This window comes from Pseudorasbora parva, chromosome 6, assembly GCF_024679245.1.
Source record: "Pseudorasbora parva isolate DD20220531a chromosome 6, ASM2467924v1, whole genome shotgun sequence".
Classification (NCBI taxonomy): Eukaryota; Metazoa; Chordata; class Actinopteri; order Cypriniformes; family Gobionidae; genus Pseudorasbora; species Pseudorasbora parva.
In genome coordinates, this window is record NC_090177.1 from 45,172,018 (window position 1) to 45,191,547 (window position 19,530).

The 19,530-nt window shown below is 43.1% G+C and overlaps 1 protein-coding gene across 5 annotated transcripts in view; it reads left to right on the forward strand.

Moving 5' to 3' along the window:
* Positions 1 to 19,530, forward strand: part of iqsec1a (IQ motif and Sec7 domain ArfGEF 1a) — a 238,640-nt gene that overhangs the window by 183,627 nt on the left and 35,483 nt on the right. Inside the window, exon 1 of one of the 5 annotated variants that reach the window (XM_067447011.1) lies at positions 9,943 to 10,183. The exons of the other annotated variants lie outside the window; for them this stretch is intronic. Within the exon in view, the coding sequence (XP_067303112.1) occupies positions 10,119 to 10,183 (65 nt within the window). The 5' untranslated portion in view covers positions 9,943 to 10,118. Of the gene's footprint in view, positions 1 to 9,942; positions 10,184 to 19,530 lie in introns of those variants that run through there. 5 annotated transcript variants of the gene reach the window in all.

Here is a 19,530-nt window from a genome sequence, read left to right on the forward strand (position 1 = left end):
CAACCAAAAAGCACATACGGCGAAAGCTTGAGCATGAGTTTGGTGGAGTACTCCACATCATCCCTGACAATAATGGAAAACTCCTGCTCTATCCAGATAATTTGTCCATGAGGGAACTTGTCAAAGAAAACCACAACCTGAAAATTAAAGACAAAGATGCTGTAGCGAGAGTAGCCATACATTTGAGAGCAGACATCAAGGAACAAGATGTTCCTCAGTCCTGGCCACCTGATGTTAAATCAGAAGAAGAATGCCCAACCATTCCAGAGTCACTTCGCGTTTTCCTTTGTTATCTACTCACAGGTTGTCATGATGTTCTTCATGCAACGCAGAGAGTTCAGAGGCTTGTGCAATCGTTTGGTCAAGATATAGTATATGCAGTGACATGTGGAAGTGTAAAACCCTCTAAGCATATCATTCTCCCCTTTAGTGTCAAGTCATTAACAGGCAATGTAGAGCTGATAAACATCTTAAACAGACTCGGTCACTGTGTGTCGTATTCACAGCTGGAGGAGATTGACACAGCCCTCTGTCTCCAAAAACTCATTTCCACTGAAAGTGATATAGCTTTGCCCACTAACATCCATCCTGGCCTATTCACTACTTTAGCCTGGGACAACATTGATCGCTTGGAGGAAACAGTCAGTGGTATGGGAACATCCCATAGAGTGAATGGGATAGCTGTGCAAGCAAAGAAATCTGACCAAGATGCTGTCCAACCCAAGCCAGCTGTTTCCAAAACAAAACAACGGAGCATCAGTGCACCTGCAACAATATTGCCTTCTTACAATGCTGGACAACGAGTGGGTCCGCCACAAAGCAAATGTGCAGACATCAATACTGCAGCCAATACTCAGCTTGCTCGAAAAAAGAACCTTATTTGGGTGCTTGCACGCTTGCCACAACAAGAAGAACAGTCAATCAGCAGCTGGACAGGCTTTAACATCCTAACGCGAGACAAATTGGTGGTCATCCCCAACAATATAGGCTACCTGCCCACAATCAATGCTCCAGCAACACAAATGGCTACAGTCAAAGAGGTGCTCAACCAGTCATTAAAGATCATGCAACAGTTAGGCCTGAAAAAGATTGTTTGTGTCTTCGACCAAGCTCTTTATGCAAAGGCTGTTGAGATTGGATGGAAACACAGTGAGTTCCAAAACATCATTCCCAGACTTGGTGTATTCCACACAATTTGCACAATGTTGGGAATACTAGGGAAGCGTTTTGAAGACGCTGGACTCCGAGACCTCTGCATTGAATCTGGTGTTGTAGCAGAAGGTTCTGTTGCTGGTATATTGGATGGTCGCAAGTACAACAGGGCTGTGCGACTACATAAGCTACTCTATGAGGCATTCATGCGGCTAGCATGGAATGGTTTCCTGTCCTGGTTGGAAGATAACCACCCAACCAGCAGAGGTTACCTCGAGGAAACACAGAAGTCAATTCTTACCCTCAGGGAAGAGGTTTCAGAGGATGCATTGAAGGAGGTCCTTGAGAGCAGCCCTTGTACACGCATCATGGAGCTTTTCGAAGTATACTGCGAGTTTCTCAGAAATGGAAATGGCAGTCTTTCTGCATTCTGGATGTCTTACTTGGACATGGTGGAAATCTTGTTGGGGCTCATAAGGGCATCGAGAGAGGGAGATTGGATTCTTCACCTGGCGAGCATTCGAGCGATGATTCCTTGGTGCTTCGCATATGACAGAATAAATTATGCACGCTACCTTCCCTACTACTATGCTCAAATGTTGCAACTGCCCTCCACACACCCAGATGTGTTCAAAGAATTCATGGAAGGTTGTTTCTCTGTACAGATGGGCTCCACCAATACCTTTGGTCGAATCCCTGTTGACCAAGCCATAGAGGAAACTGTAAACAAAGACACCCAGACAGCTGGAGGTACAAAAGGATTCAGTTTGAAGCCAGGAGCTGTGACCAAATATTACCTAATGGCTGAATACAGATCTTTGTTCCTCAGACAGCTGAGAGACCTGATAGGTCAAGGCAGCTCCAAGCTGTCCCATCAAGATCTACAGGCTTCACGGATCATCAGAGATGAGAAGGATGTCAAGTCTCTCGTTGACCTTATGGAAAATAACTGGCTCAATCCTATGGCCCCCAATGGCATTGATTTGGTTAGCCTCTCAACTGGCTCCATTGCTCCTCCTGATGTGACCAGGGATCTCCTGAGAGCCTCTGAGATCGGGGAAGAGGCTTACCAGATATTTAGACAATCAAGACTAGAAGAGGACCCAACATCTTTAAAATTCCTTGACAAGATGACCAAACAAGGCCTCAAAACATTCTCCAACATCAACACAAAAAGATCTCATGGAAAGAAAGGACAAGATGTTGTTCTCAAGGCCGATAGAAATCTGTTTAGCCACATGATCCTTGTAGCTGAAAGCAGAAATGTTAATATGAAGGATGTTCTCTCTCACCCCCTTGGCCCGCTGCCATGGGCACTCGCCAACACTGATGGCACCTTACGAAAAACCAACAAGGCTGCACTTGCTAGAGAACTCGAAAAGAATGTCTCTCCAGCAGAACACATCCCAACACCATCTGCTTGCATCATTGATGGGATGAGCCTTATTCAAAAAATGAATGGCGACAACAGAACCTTTGCACAGGTGGCAAAGTCAGCGTTGCTGTCGGCCCTGCAAGAAGGTGAGAAAAGTGAGAGACTAGATGTTGTTTTTGATGTCTATCACCAAACTTCCATCAAAGATGCTGAACGAGTAAACCGGGGTGCAGACTCTGCTCTCCAGCACAAGAACCTTGTAGGTGGACACTATGTGAGACAGTGGCGGAAATTCCTTTGTAGTTCCTCCAACAAGAACAGCCTAATCAAGTTTCTAGTGGCAGAATGGAAGAATCCACAATACAGACAATTGCTGCATGGCAAAACTCTGTACATGACTTGTGAAGAAACTTGTTACAAGCTGACAAAGGAGAAGTGTGAGGAAGTAACAGAGTTGCACTCGACACACGAGGAAGCTGACACACGTTTGCTGCTGCATGCATTGCATGCATCTAATGCAGGCTCAAAGTCCTTAATCATCACAGCTGAGGACACTGATGTCATGGTGCTTTGTCTTGCATTCCAGAAAGATATCGCCTGTCCTATTTTTCAAAAATGTGGAACACAGAATCGTACCCGTTTTGTTGACATCACTAAACTGGTAGGCTCAATTGGATATGGCATGTGTGATAGCCTAATTGGTCTACATGCATTCACAGGCTGTGATACGGTCAGTGCATTTGCAGGTCAAGGGAAGTTGAAACCCCTGAAGATGCTGAAAAAGGACACCTCATACCAAGACACCTTCAGTCAACTGGGGAAGTCTTGGAATGTAACAGAGGATCTTTTCCAGAAAATTGAACAGTTTACCTGTTGCATGTACACCGCTAATAAGAGCACAGGTAAAGTCAATGAACTACGTCACCAGCTGTTCCGTGCCAAAAGGGGAGCAATTGAGTCTAGCCAGCTGCCACCATGTAGAGACTGTCTTTACATGCATGTTCAACGGTCAAACTATCAAGCAGCAATCTGGAAGAGCTGTTTACAAACTTCACCTGTGGTGCCAAGCCCAACTCTGCATGGTTGGACCATCAATGATGGCAAGTTGGCCATTCATTGGATGCGTTCTGCACCTGCACCAGAAATGGTGTTGGAGCTGCTTTCTTGTAAGTGTGTGCGTTCATGTAAACTTCCAGATTGCACATGCCTGTCAAATGGACTGTCCTGCACAGATATGTGTAGATTGCAAACCTGCAGCAATCAAAAACAAGCTGATGATCCACAGCCCAAATTTGAACTTGGGGGATCAGATGAAGAAAGTGATGACCTGTTTGAGTGAAGAGTCCTGCTGATGTTCTGAAGGTTGATATTGTTATTAGTATTATTATCATAAAGTTTTAGATTTTGTTTGTATTATTACCATTGTACATACAATGTGTGTTTGCACAATACCTGACAAATGTAAACTTTATTGTTGGTTTTTCATAGTTGTAAAATGATTGTGAAATTATTACCATTCTTTCAAAAAATATAAAATGAGTGTGAATCAATCTCAATGACTTTGGTCTGCTTACTATTTTGACTTCTTTTTTCAACAAAAAAAAAAAAAAAAAAAAAAAAAACGCCATGTCTGATATAAGGCTAAAAACCACCCCATCAAAATGAGATAATATGAGGAAATTATACATTTTCTGAATCCTTAGAGTCATGTCAGTATTACAGTGTTCACATTTTGTATCTCTGATGCTCCCTGATGCCACAGGATTAAAAGACAAAAGATGACTTAGGCGGAAATGGCAGGAAAATGTGTGTGATTTAAAGTTTGATGAGCTCCAGGGTAGGCTGTACTTTTCCAAAGTGTTCATAAAAGGACTTGAATGAAAGCTCAGACTGTCCCCTTTAAAATGATACCAAACATAACAACATAAAATATGTAAATGTGTCTTTAATAAAGGTCAATAACAAGGTATGCACCTGTGTCAAAAATGTGTTTTTTCAATGGGGGGGTGTAACTTTAACAGCTGATAACACTAATTTAGCTGTGACTCCAGAAGGGTTATCATACAAAAATGTTAACTACAGACATGTATCTTTTCAAAAAGTATAAGCAACCTTTGCCACCTTGAGTGGTACCGACATCTCGTCTGGCCCATGGACTAATACATGACTGGCAGTCCTTAGATAACATCCACGTGATGCTGGTATCGTGTGTTTTTAAGGTGCAAGGTCACATGTTAAAAAAAAAAAATTTTCTTCATTTTTACACCAGACAGATTTGACTGACCAGACAATGCTTAGCCGTTAATTTACTTTCATCACTAGTTGAAGAAATAGATGAAACTGCAGTGGTGTCATTGGATGATGAAGTGTTGTGTAAAAACAGCCATGCCAGTACTCATACTGAGCCGGAGAGAGCGAAGGGGAATCCAGCGCTATATTATACCTCTGGTGTTGTCTTTTACATGTAGAAGCGTATATGTAGTTTCTAATGCTGCCTTCTAGTGCTTCAGAATTATCGCAAATCTGAGGTCAAAATTGCTCATGAACGCCCTCTGGTGTCGAATTTACCACTGGGAAGTTCGGGAATAATTTTGATCCCCAAGTTCCCGAGAGGGGCGTGGCATAACCGTTCAAAATGGCGGATGGGAGACAAATTTCTGCTGTGGCTGGTGTTTTATTATTATTTTTCCCACAACAATTTAATTGTCTTGTCTTGTTGTTAAAGTAGGACACAACAAGTTGACCATCATTCCAGAATAGTGAGCAAGCTGCTATCTAGTGTGGTAAATAGCTAAACTTAGCTACTTTTACCACACTATCTAGATAGTAGCTTGTATACAATAGGATCATGGATAATATGAAAACTATTGCCATTTTAGTCTTTAAGCAGCCTTATCTTGTCTTCATTATGCCTTTATTGTGAATGTGATTATAAACGATATGCTTTCGTGTTGTGCTGCTGTGTTTGCCAGTGATTTTCTGGGACCGGGGAATGACTGAAATGGTTATAGTGTTAAAATAACATTTTCCCAAAAGTATGAACCTGGCGTCCTCCATTCTCTCCGACAACAAGCTGGTAATCACGACTTCTGAAGTGGGAAACTTCTGATAGCGCGTGAAGGCATAATCAGCTGGTTGGCTCTCTTTGATATATTGTTCTCTATGTCCACACACACACTGTAAAGTCTGAGGTGTGACGCGTGTTTAAATGCAGGAGCGAGTCCCCTAAACGACTGCAGCTTGTGTGTACGGGACAGGCACGCCCTGGAGCTCGTGTATGTTTGGCAGCTGATGTTTTTAGCTGAAGTAATAGTGAACTGACCAGACTTTTATGTTTGGCCATTTTAACTAGAACTCAGTAAACTAGAGCTCAGGCATGATGTTGTTGCCCCATCTAACGGCACACAGCTCTTCTGTAAGCTGGGGAGGGCCGGTTTCAGGTGCTCGTCCGAGAGGGAATGTGATCTTCTCATGAATGATTCAGTGCCATCTCTCCTACAGGATGAGCCGACTCAAAGCCAGTCTTCCTCGTGTACATGCTGAGCAAACGCTCCCACACTGTAGAAAAAAAATGTGTTGGTTTAACTTTAAAAATAAGTAACCTGGTTTCCTTAAAATTTTGAGTTTATTTAAATTACAAATTTGAGTTGATACAATGAAGGAAATTTGTTTAATAAATAGACAGCTGCAGTCAGTGGCGCTCTTTTTCCGCCCATTACATTTCTACTCTGCTCCCTTCTTCAGCAATGCGAGGTTTGAAGTTGTATCAGACCAGAGGAAGCAGTGATGTTCTCCACAGAGAGAGAAGTGTCCCTAATCAGAGGACGCGGCCCCCTTCCTCCAGCTTCAGTGCAGGCGCAGGGATTGCTGTCCGAGTAAAGGAGCCGTCGGCCATCTGCTCCTTATTTCCTCTTTATCCTGCCTCCTCAGATGGCATTATTCACAGCGGCTCAGCACATCAGTACCATACCCTCCTGCTCTCCACCTGTACTCTAGGATACAAAACCCCAAACTCACATTGATGTCTTTCAATACTAGCTATTTCCAGCCATTTGGATCACACACTTTTAACATAAACTATAAACTTAATGTTTAAACCATTTGATTAAACCAATATGAATGATTCCGTTCATATTGGAAAACCTACAAATGATCACAATTCAAACTAAAAATTATACATCCTTACAAGGCCATCTAGTGGCGAGAGTCATTCAATTTTGTTATATTATCTGTTTTTCCACAAGAGGTCGACACCCAATGTGAGATATTCTGAGCTGACTTAAAAGGGTTATGAAAGTTATTTTGAAGTTATTTTGAAGTTGAAAGAATGTGCTTAAACTACTATTTATGTATTATTTATGGATGAAATCTAGCAATGTAAAGATAAATAAAATAAAACATAACACAATCTAAAAAAAATGCATTAAAAATAGAAAAACTATTATAAAAAATTAATTTAAATAAGCTTTCTGGACAAAAAAAAAAGTCTGTTTAATTTTAGGGCTTCGGGTCATTTTGACCCGTGAGGGAAGGATGAGTCTCACACCACTTGTTTAACTACTTTTTAATTAAATAAATGTACAATTAACATATTTATGCAGATTTTTGAAATCAAATAGATGCAAATAGTTAATAATAAACTATGCCATGAATTTCTGAGTGCAGAAATCTGACCAGTTTCGTTTATATTTGACTGACAAATATAAAAATATACATAAAATTCATAACTTTATCTTTAAATTGTGTAATCCAAATGGATGGAAATTGTATTTGTAATTCAAATACATAATTTAAAATGATTTAGGCCTACATTTTGTTTTGTGTCTATAATCAGTTTTAAGATAAGTTTTAAGTTTTAAGCGCAGGCATGTCTCTAAGATGTCTGCTAAAAGCACATCATCTGGAAAACATCTGCTGTGTTCAAACATAAGATTACCTTCTTAGAAACACAGTTTTACATAAACTCTGAATCATAAGACATTTTCTAAATCTCACAGGAACCGTCTTGGACACGTATTGCAGATGAGCAAAGACTAAAAATGTCAGATATTAAATAGACGTCTCAGTGATGTCCGTGTGCTATCAGTGCTGAATTATGACCCTAATAATGTTTCCTATATTCACAATACAGCACTCCTCGAGGACCTTATTTACCACACGATACAAACATTAAAGCCAACGATATATGTATTAATGAGTTACTTTAAGTATAATCATGGCATTAACCATCCTTCTGCTAGAAAAAAGCGTAAATGTCAAGAGAATGTCAGATGTAAAAACTCATTACAGAGACTAGGGACGGGTTCATTTATTTTAACAGTATATGATATTTCTCACACACGTGCATCTGCTTATCTTTCAGCATGAGACGAGGTTTGTTTCCCGTCTTTTAGTTTAAACCAGACCAGCTGCACAGTGAGAGTTTGCCTAATAAGACACCAAAAGGAAGTGTCACAGGAAGTGTCCTCATAAACCATGTTTACGTTGTAATACCCATGTCATTATAACACACACACACACACACACACGCACACACACACACACACACACACACACACACACACACACACACACACACACACACACACACACACACACACACACACACACACACTCTCTCTCTCTCTCTCTCTCTCTCTCTCTCTCTCTCTCTCTCTCTCTCTCTCTCTCTCTCTCTCACATATACATATACACTATATTGCCAAAAGTTTTGGGACGCCTGCCATGAGCTTTAAGCAGAAGCGCATTAGTGAGGTCAGGCACTGATGTTGGACGAGAAGGCCTGGCTCTCAGTCTCCGCTCTAATTCATCCCAAAGCTGATCTATCGGGTTGAGCTCAGGACTCTGTGCAGGCCAGTCCAGTTCCTCCACACCAAACTCCTCATCCATGTCTTTATGGAGCGACGCTTTGAGCACTGGAGCGCAGTCATGCTGGGACAGGAAGGGGCCGTCCCCAAACTGATCCCACAAAGTTGGGAGCATGAAATTGTCCAAAATGTCTTGGTGTGCTGAGGCATGAAGAGTTCCTTTCACTAAACTAAGGGGCCAAGCCCAACTCCTGAAAAACAACCACACCATAATCCCCCTCCATTAAACTTTACACTTTGCACAATGCAGCCAGGCAAGTCCCGTTCTCCTGTAACCGCCAAACCCAGACTCGTCCATGGGATTGTCAGACTGAAGCGTGATTGGTCGCTCAGAGAACACGTCTCACTGCTCTAGAGTCCAGTGGCGGCTGCTTTACTCAATCTTTACTTGAACACCTGAACTCAGGGATCTGGAAGAGTGTCCCAATACTTTTGGTAATCCCCTGCATGAGCATTACAGGGAAGGCAGTGTTGTGCAGTGGTACCAAAAAATATATAATTTTCTAAATAAATATCATAGTTTTATATAAATATCATATTTGAAATCACCAATGAAATCGTGTCTCATAAGTGTTGTTTCTTATGCTCAAATAGTGTTAAAGAGGTGTTTTCAGGCTGGATTCGCCAGTGTAACCGCAGTAACTCAACAACTTTCTCAATCCGTGATTGGCTCTTTTATTTAGAAGGCGAGACTTATTCCGCCATACTGTGCGTTGGACTCTCTGCCTTTTATGAGTGCACCGTCTTTCTATATCTGAGTCTCTGGTGATACACTGATCTGTTCGGTGAAGTGGCCATAACCGGGCTTTATCATAAATAAAACATGGCTATTGACCAATCAGCATCAAGGACTCGAATGTTTTATAAATTCACATATAAATTCAAGGTCACTCAAGCAAGGTCAAAGTGGACTTATCTCTAAAACATGCAGCATGTACTGCTGAGAACGAGTGTGTGTGTGTGTGTGTGTGTGTGTGTGTGTGTGTGTGTGTGTGTGTGTGTGTGTGTGTGTGTCTGTGTTTGTCTTTCAGAGTCTAAACACACGAAACTTAAACACATGAGAGCAACAAACGCTGGATAGTTTGAACACACACACACACACACACACACACACACACACACACACACACACACACACACACACACACACACACACACACACACACACACACACACACACACACACACACACACACACACACACACACACACACTACCCCTACCCATCACAGGAAACATTCTGCATTTTTACTTTCTCTGAAAAACTCCTCCTGTGTGATTTATAAGCCTTTTGTAAAGTGGGGACATGGGTAATGTCCTCATATTTCACCCTCTCCTGTAATACCTGTGTCATACCCATGGCATTATACACATTTGTGTCCTCATATGTCACAAAAACATGCCCACACACACACACCCCTCTCTCTCTCTCTCTCTCTCTCTCTCTCTCTCTCTCTCTCTCTCTCTCTCTCTCTCTCTCTCTCTCTCTCTGAAAGGCTCTATTAATAGAGGTGCTTTCACATTTTCCCACTTGCATTCCTCTGCCGCGCGTGCAGAAGTCTGTGTTGGTTGTTCCAGGAGTGCGAGCTCTTCCACCTACAGCAGTGTTAGCGTTTGATCAGATCTGTTGGGCCGCTGGGACACACACACACACACACCTCTCGCTGAGAGACTTCTGATCCAGGGATGGTTGAGTGCGGTGCGCTGTGGATTCCTCCGCAGATATGTGGTGTTTGCACTGCAACTCAGAGAGAACTCAGTCTCTGCTGGAACTGGAGCTGGACAGCGGGTAAGACTAACTATAACTAGTGTTTGGGAGCACTTATGTGAGATTATTTGTTAATGCTGGAGTAACTGAAGTGGCCTTTCTCAGGTCAGTAAGGCTTTACTAAAGCAGCAGAATGGTGGACTATACAGTAATGCATTGAAAGCCCTGTACCTACAGAAGCGTTGACCTGGTTTCTGTAAATTTAGCACCGGTTCCCTTTATTCTTCAGTCTCTGTAGCACTGGTCATGTGTCCTGCTCTATATTTATGAGACGATCACATTAATGTGTTTTATTTAGCCCGTCCAGCTGAGAGTGACATGACAGTCCGTCTCTAACACACAGGAAGAGTTCTTCACCAGGACCGTCTCACACTGGGTTATTTATTAGTCCTCAACTGAAGTTATGTGAGGTTTTCGTGCAGAGGAGCACTTTAAAGGCTCATGTTGTGGATTATTTATAATGTCCACTGTTGTTGTGGACGGTCTGTGCTTCTCTGTTAAATATTGAGGCATTCTTGGACTGTGTTTATCCTGTAGTGATGGAAACCGGGGCCTGATCTGTCAGTTGTGTTGTGCTCTTGCTAGTAGTGTGTTTGTGTGTGTGTGTCACATGTTTGCAGTGCTGAGCTAGATAACACCGGAGAGATCAGCAGGAACGGCTGCTTCCTCAACAGCCATCTCGCTTCCTGTGCCAACAGTCAGCAAACTCTTCCACTCGGGACAATCTCTGTAGCATTCCTGGTTATTTGAGGTCTGTGTGATTCGTAAGATTGCCAGAGATTGTACCATCCAATCATTCAATGATCAACTATACATACAGGCTTCAAAGTATTAGAACAAATTTGCACTTTAAATGCCCAAATGTAATTGTAATTGTATTAGAAAACAAAATACCAAAGCAAGTGGGATCCGTAAACTAATTCTGCTAGAGCTTTTCCTGAGTGACTTCAGATCGGTCAGTTCATCACGACACAGCTCATGTCACACTCAGTATGGACCCATATAATCTGACTGTAACCGGACTACACTGCAAAAAATCATCTTCTTATTTAGTATGTTTTAAGTAAGAAGAGCATTGTTTGTGGTGTGCTTGCACAGTCAGAATAAAAAAGTCACATGTTAATCAGAATCATTGGGCAAATCCGATTAAAATTTATTTTGGATTGTAAGGGGTATTTTTTTTCCTCTTCATTTTTATTTAATTTTTATTGGCTGGCCAGTAGATGTAGGCCATAGCAGCAAACACACTGATCATGCTGAATTTCTGAAAATGATCGTAGGCTACCTTTGCTCTCTGTGACAACGGCCGTCTTTATAAAGTCTGTATTTAAAGCCTTTATAGTTTTAAAAAAGGCCGTCTAAAAGCTCAACACTGCAGGCCGACAGCTGAACCACCACCACACACAAAGGACACGGCTAATACTTGTACCCCAATTCTGAAGGGAAAGAGAAAACAGGATGAGACACACACACACACACACACACACACACACACACACACACACACACACACACACACACACACACACACACACACACAATGAGTCGAACAAACAAACACTTGTCACATGCTGTCAGAAGGATCATTGTCACAAATGGTGACTGTCCTAACCAATGCTCTTTGACTGCGAGATCACAATATCATTCAATAAAGTCACATTGGAAGTCACGTCAAACAAACAGATAAAACAAAGAAGACAATTTCGGAGAATGCAACAAAACGACCAAAAGCATGCAGAAAATACAAAATAGTAACAAACATACAGCTTTCGTCACTATTTACCTCCTTTGAATCCTCAGGGCACTAAAGTTCAAGCCTCCCGAATCTCGATGCGCCACCGGCGGCCTAGAACGCTCTATTGTTCTGGTCGTCGAGGTATAATGATATGAATTAGTGTTACCTGTAGAGTCACAGCAAATACATTGTCTGGTGTATAACAGTCGAGGAGATCAGCACTAAGAGCTAAAGAGACAATCCAAATAGTCCAAAGGAAAACGTTCCAGTTCGAACATTCATTAGCACGTAAGTTAATAATAATAATAATTAATAATAATTCGTTACATTTATATAGCGCTTTTCTAGGCACTCAAAGCGCTTTACATGGAAGGGGGAATCTCCTCAACCACCACCAATGTGCAGCATCCACCTGGATGATGCGACGGCAGCCATATTGCGCCAGAACGCTCACCACACACCAGCTGACTGGTGGAGAGGAGACCGAGTGATTAAGCCAATCAGGAGAGGGGGATTATTAGGAGGCCATGATGGACAGGGGCCATTGGGCAAATATGGCCAGGATGCCGGGGTCACACCCCTATTCTTTATCGAAGGACATCCTGGGATTTTTAACGACCACAGAGAGTCAGGACCTCGGTTTAACGTCTCATCCGAAAGACGGTGCTCTTTGTCAGTATAGTGTCCCCATCACTATACTGGTGTGTTAGGACCCACACAGACCACAGGGTGAACGCCCCCTGCTGGCCTCACTAACACCTCTACCAGCAGCTCCTGGTTTTCCCAGTTGGTCTCCCATCCAGGTACTGACCAGGCTCAGCCCTGCTTAGCTTCAGTGGGAAACCAGTCTTGGGCTACAGGGTGATATGGCTGCTGGCAAGTTACAGATAAAATAAGTCATGTTTCAGGAAGAAACATTACGATGTTCACGGCGCCCACAAAGCCTGCTGCAACACTGCCTGGCCCCCGTGTCACTAATAAAACATAAGACATGTATTAAAAAAATATATAAATTACTGCCCCATTAACCCGAGCATGAAAATACATATACCATACCTGCAGACAATGACTCGCGTCACCCCGCGCACTCAATGGCGTGCAAGCTGCACTGTTTTGCAGATATAAAGCCGCTCGATGCGTCCAGCACACTCCTCAGCCATACTGTAAAATATATGGGTGTCAAATTACCCCTTCAAACATATTCCAAACTACCGCTGCCACCAGTAGCTCTTACCTCCAGGATGTAAACACGATGCACTAGAAATGACGTCAACACCGAGAGCCCAAGTGACACGCCTTAGATGTCAGACTCACTCCTCTTTATACAAGTGGAATGTACCACGTCTCTCATAATAACGCCATGGAATGTACCATCTCGCCCTCACTAGCAATAATAATTGAACACGTCACCACAATCTACCCTCCCATTAGTCTTCGTAGTCCCGACGATGAAAAGCACCACTAGCCCCATGCTCTATAAACAGGGAGGCTAATAAGCCTGATCGCAAATAAAGGCTCAAATAACACTGGCTTACCACTAAACACTGATAACCATGTAATGGCTACACATTTCCGAGCTGCCCCAGCAGTACTACTTTCAGTCCTCCTGACCACCGCAGCATTTGAAGGAAGACTCCTTGTACCTTATAATGCAAAGTAAGTCGCTTTGGAAAAAAGCCTCTGCCAAATGCATAAATGTAAATGTCTTTGAACCTCTCACTGTATGACCCAGGACCAACAATTAGGAGCCACGATCACAGAAACCATCACGATTGTTTAACGATGGCAATCATTCATCTGGGACAGACAATCATGCAGTGTGTCCCGGGCTTAAGAAATGGACACCATTACACGTCATCATATCCCATTTCTTTTATTAGTGTCCTGTAACATTTACCCAGCAATGAAGTGCACATATCTGACAGAAATCAGGCGGGAGCACGTTTAATAGATTACTAAACATTGGTATGCGTTGTATTGGTACAAGTTTGACGGCACTTTAAAGGCCAACTTTGTACTGGTTCACTTGAGAAAAAAAACATAATAGGATTTTCCCAAAGGCTTTTGGATTATCGCAGAAAAACAAAATCTGTGATCAACAAAAGTTTATGATACTTACACGTTTTGTCCACCAAGATAATTAAAACAGATGAGGAACACTTGTATGAACTTTTTTGAAGCCTGAATGCAGTCGCCAGAAGTAAAAAGCTAAAGGTAGGCTATAAACAAACTACACCACGGTCCCCGCGGTTTCAGCGTCACCATCGCTACCCTTCCGACAACTCTTCCAGTTTTATCTCAAAACATTTTCCTAGAGCGTTTGAGTCAGACTTGTTTATAAGAGCACAATTATGAGCAGAACGAGGCTGTGAAAGCGGGCTGAGTTTATCTGTTCGGCGTGAGGACGTTTAATCTCCCGACTGTAGTCCCATTTAGACACTTGTTAGCAACTGCTTTTTCAAGACACGTAACAGCTTCAAAAACTCATGAGTGGGGTATTACTGATGTATTTTATGCTGTAGAATAAAACGTGAAAATGTCTTGAGCTCCTGTTTGGCCCAGACCATATTTTAGCCATTTAACCAAAATCCCATAAAAAAAAAAACATTGACTCCACTGCACTCGTTCTCAGATCGAAAACGTACAAGCCATTAAGTTTCCTAAGACGATACAGAATGATACAGAACATGCATGGCTGGTGGAGCCGCTTTTCCATCGAGCCAAACTGTTCTCTGTTTATTAACCATCCGAGCCGGATACAGATATGGTTTAGTTTTCTACTGTGGTGCTGCAATAACGTCTGTGTTTACAGATGATATGTGATGTAAATATCGACTGCGTTATGAAGGACGAGCAGATATTACTTTGAACTGTACAGTCCCTGACAAAAGTCTTGTCGCTTATCTATTTTCTAGAAATACCTGATATTAACCTGACTTTTAATTAATTAATTGGTGTTAGAAATAGCTCATATGAAAAGCTAAAACCCTCCTAAATGATGTTTAATGCACTGAAATAAATAATGTTCACAGAAAAAATATTTATCATTTAATCAAGACAGAAAGGTCAAATTTTGGCAAGACAAAAGTTTTGTCGCCTATACAGAAATTGAACAAATTTACAGCAAATACAAAAATATGTCAGCAAATTAAGTTGTGGTGCTGTGAGATCCAAATGTAATTGTAAATCTTGTATGACTTCCATGAGCTTGAAGGACTGCATCCATGCGGTTTGGCAAGGATTCATACAATTTATTGATGAAGTCATCAGGAATAGCTAAAAAGCAGTCTTGCATGCCTCCCAGAGTTCATCAATATTCTTTGGTTTCGTCTTTCATGCGTCCTCTTTCATCCTACCCCACATATGCTCAATGATGTTCATGTCTGGTGACTGGGCTGGCCAATCCTGGAGCATCTTGATCTTCTTCGCCTTGAGGAACTTTGATGTGGAGATGGAAGTACAGTATTGTTCAAAATAATAGCAGTAAAATGTGACTAACCAGAATAATCAAGGTTTTTCGTATATTTTTTTATTGCAACGTGGCAAACAAGTTACTAGTAGGTTCAGTAGATTCTAAGAAAACAAATGAGACCCAGCATTCATGATATGCACGCTCTTAAGGCTGTGCAATTGGGCAATTAGTTGAATTAGTGGAAAGGGGTGTGTTCAAAAAAATAGCAGTGTGGCATTCAATCACTAAGGTCATCAATTTTGTGAAGAAACAGGTGTGAATCAGGTGGCCCCTATTTAAGGATGAAGCCAACACTTGTTGAACATGCATTTGAAAGCTGAGGAAAATGGGTCGTTCAAGACATTGTTCAGAAGAACAGCATACTTTGATTAAAAAGTTGATTAGAGAGGGGAAAACCTATAAAGAGGTGCAAAAAATGATAGGCTGTTGAGCTAAAATAAATCTCCAATGCCTTAAAATGGAGAGCAAAACCAGAGAGACGTGGAAGAAAACGGAAGACAACCATCAAAATGGATAGAAGAATAACCAGAATGGCAAAGGCTCAGCCAATGATCACCTCCAGGATGATCAAAGACAGTCTGGAGTTACCTGTAAGTACTGTGACAGTTAGAAGACGTCTGTGTGAAGCTAATCTATTTTCAAGAATCCCCCGCAAAGTCCCTCTGTTAAAAAAAAGGCATGTTCAGAAGAGGTTACAATTTGCCAAAGAACACATCAACTGGCCTAAAGAGAAATGGAGGAACATTTTGTGGACTGATGAGAGTAAAATTGTTCCAAGGGCCACAGGCAGTTTGTGAGACGACCCCCAAACTCTGAATTCAAGCCACAGTACACAGTGAAGACAGTGAAGCATGGAGGTGCAAGCATCATGATATGGGCATGTTTCTCCTACTATGGTGTTGGGCCTATTTATCGCATACCAGGGATCATGGATCAGTTTGCATATGTTAAAATACTTGAAGAGGTCATGTTGCCCTATGCTGAAGAGGACATGCCCTTGAAACGGTTGTTTCAACAAGACAATGACCCAAAACACACTAGTAAACGGGCAAAGTCTTGGTTTCAAACCAACAAAATTAATGTTATGGAGTGGCCAGCCCAATCTCCAGACCTTAATCCAATTGAGAACTTGTGGGGTGATATCAAAAATGCTGTTTCTGAAGCAAAACCAAGAAATGTGAATGAATTGTGGAATGTTGTTAAAGAATCATGGAGTGGAATAACAGCTGAGAGGTGCCACAAGTTGGTTGACTCCATGCCAAACAGATGTCAAGCAGTTTTAAAAAACTGTGGTCATACAACTAAATATTAGTTTAGTGATTCACAGGATTGCTAAATCCCAGAAAAAAAAATGTTTGTACAAAATAGTTTTGAGTTTGTACAGTCAAAGGTAGACACTGCTATTTTTTTGAACACACCCCTTTCAACTAATTGCCCAATTGCACAGCCTTAAGAGCGTGCATATCATGAATGCTGGGTCTTGTTTGTTTTCTGACAATCTACTGAACCTACTGGTAACTTGTTTGCCACGTAGCAATAAAAAATAAACTAAAAACCTTGATTATTCTGGTTAGTCACATTGTATTGCTAATATTTTGAACAATACTGTATGCGATGGAGCACCGTCCTGATGCAGAATTTGGCCTCTTTTATGGTTGGGAATAAGAGGTAGCTAAGATTTCTTGGTATTTTAGACTATTGATGTTGCCTTCCACCCTGCAGATCTCTCGCACACCCCCATACTGAATGTAACCCCAGACCATGATTTTTCCGCCACCAAACTTCACTGTTTTCTGGGTGAATCTCGGATCCATTCTGGCTCCAGTAGGTCTCCTGCAATATTTGTGGCGACTGTGGTGTAATTCAACAGAAGATTCATCTGAAAAATCCACCTTCTGCCACTTTTCCAGCGTCCATCCTTTTAGCAGGCTGTGGGCCTTGGCAAATGCCACACGGTTTTTCAATTGTCTTTTGTTTAGTGCTGACTTCTGGGCACTGATTCGACCATGGATCTCAGCGACCTCAGGACCGCCCTGACATGCTGCATATGCCGCTGCCAATCGTGACTGTAAATCACGATATCATCCAGGTAGGCAGCAGCATATGCTGCATGGGGACGCAAAATTCTATCCATGAGGCGCTGGAAGGTAGCGGGTGCCCCGAACAAACCGAAAGGAAGCGTGACAAATTGGTGCAATCCAAACGGCGTGGTGAAAGCTGTCTTTTCTTTGGACAATGGTGACAAGGGGATCTGCCAATAGCCCTTTGTTAAGTCCAATGTTGAATAAAATCGAGCCGTGCCCAGCCGATCAAGCAACTCGTCAACCCGCAGCATTGGATACGCGTCGAATTTCGACACTGCATTCACCTTGCGATAGTCCACACAGAACCTGACCGAGCCGTCGGTCTTAGGGACCAAAACTATCGGGCTCGCCCAGTCACTGTTGGACTCCTCTATTACTCCCATGTCGAGCATTGCCCCTAATTCCTCCTGAACCACCTTTTTCTTGTGTTCAGGCAATCGATACGGCCGGCTGCGAACTACCACGCCCGGCTCGGTCTCGATATGGTGCTGAATCAAGTCGGTACGTCCCGGTAGGGGCGAGAACACGTCGGCGAACTCCGCCTGTAATTTTGATAAATCAGTGAGTTGGGACGGTGAGAGATGATCTCCACCAGGGGCCAGCGCGACCGATTGTGCTTTGATGCTCGCCTCTGGCCCGAGATCATCCTCTCCCCTGATCACCGTTGCCAACAACACTGATTCCACCTCATTCCATTTTTTAAGCAGGTTTAGATGGTATATTTGACGTGCCCCGTTCCTATCGGATCGTATCACTTCATAATCGAGGTCTCCGATCTGTCGTGCGACCTCAAACGGCCCCTGCCACTTTGACATTAATTTAGAGCTCGACGTAGGGAGTAATACGAGCACTTTCTCTCCCGGTGTGAATTTGCGTAGCTTCGTACCCCTGTTATATGACCGGCTCTGGCGGTCCTGGGCTTGTAACAAATTCTCCCTAGATAGCCGCCCCAAGGTGTGGAGTTTTGTTCGCAAGTCCAGCACATATTGAATTTCATTTTTCGCCAAAGAAGGTCCCTCCTCCAAAGTTTCTCGCAGGACGTCCAGCACCCCCCGTGGCTGGCGCCCGTAGAGAAGCTCGAAGGGGGAAAACCCCGTGGAGGCTTGGGGAACCTCCCGCACGGCAAATCAGAGGGGTTCTAACCACCGATCCCAATTTTTGGCGTCTTCCTGCACGAACTTACGGATCATGGATTTAAGTGTGCGATTAAACCGCTCGACCAAGCCGTCCGTTTGTGGGTGATAGACGCTTGTTCGAATGGACTTAATGCCCAATAATCCGTATAGTTCGCTTAACGTACGTGACATAAACGCCGTGCCTTGATCAGTGAGGATTTCTTTTGGAATCCCCACTCGGGAGATTAGTCGAAACAGTGCGTCCGCAACACTCTTCGCGGAGATGTTGCGGAGGGCCACTGCTTCCGGATATCGTGTTGCATAGTCCACGATGACTAACGCAAAACGATGGCCGCGTGCGGATCGCTCTAATGGCCCGATGAGGTCCATCGCAATTCTCTCGAAGGGGACCTGCATTAATGGAAGGGGGCGCAAGGGCGCTTTTGGGGCAGCCAGTGGATTCACCAACTGACATTCAGGACAAGACGCGCACCACCTGCGCACGTTGTCATGAATGCCTGGCCAAAAATATCGGGTCATTAGGCGATTCAGCGTGGCCGCCTGTCCCAGGTGGCCCGCCATCGGGTTAGAGTGAGCCGCCTGGAAAAGCATTTCCCGGCGGCTCTTTGGTACTAATAACTGGGTTGTATCTATCTTTGTCTGAGTGTCTTGGGTCACTCGATACAACCGATCCTTTATTATGGCAAAATAAGGATAAGTGACGGGCAAGGCGGGTTGAAGAGACTGGCCGTCGATAGAGCGGACCTGTTGGAAGGCATTTTTTAGGGTCTCATCTTGTGACTGCTCCAGAGGTCCGAGAGAATCAGTCTCTCGATCCCGCTCGGTTCCTCTGAAGCTGTCCCCAAGGGTCCCGTGTCAGTCTCGCCAAGCTGCACTCGCGCCGCCCCAATCCTAGCCTTTTTCTCCCAAGCGGCATCCGCACATAACGACCCCAATAAAGC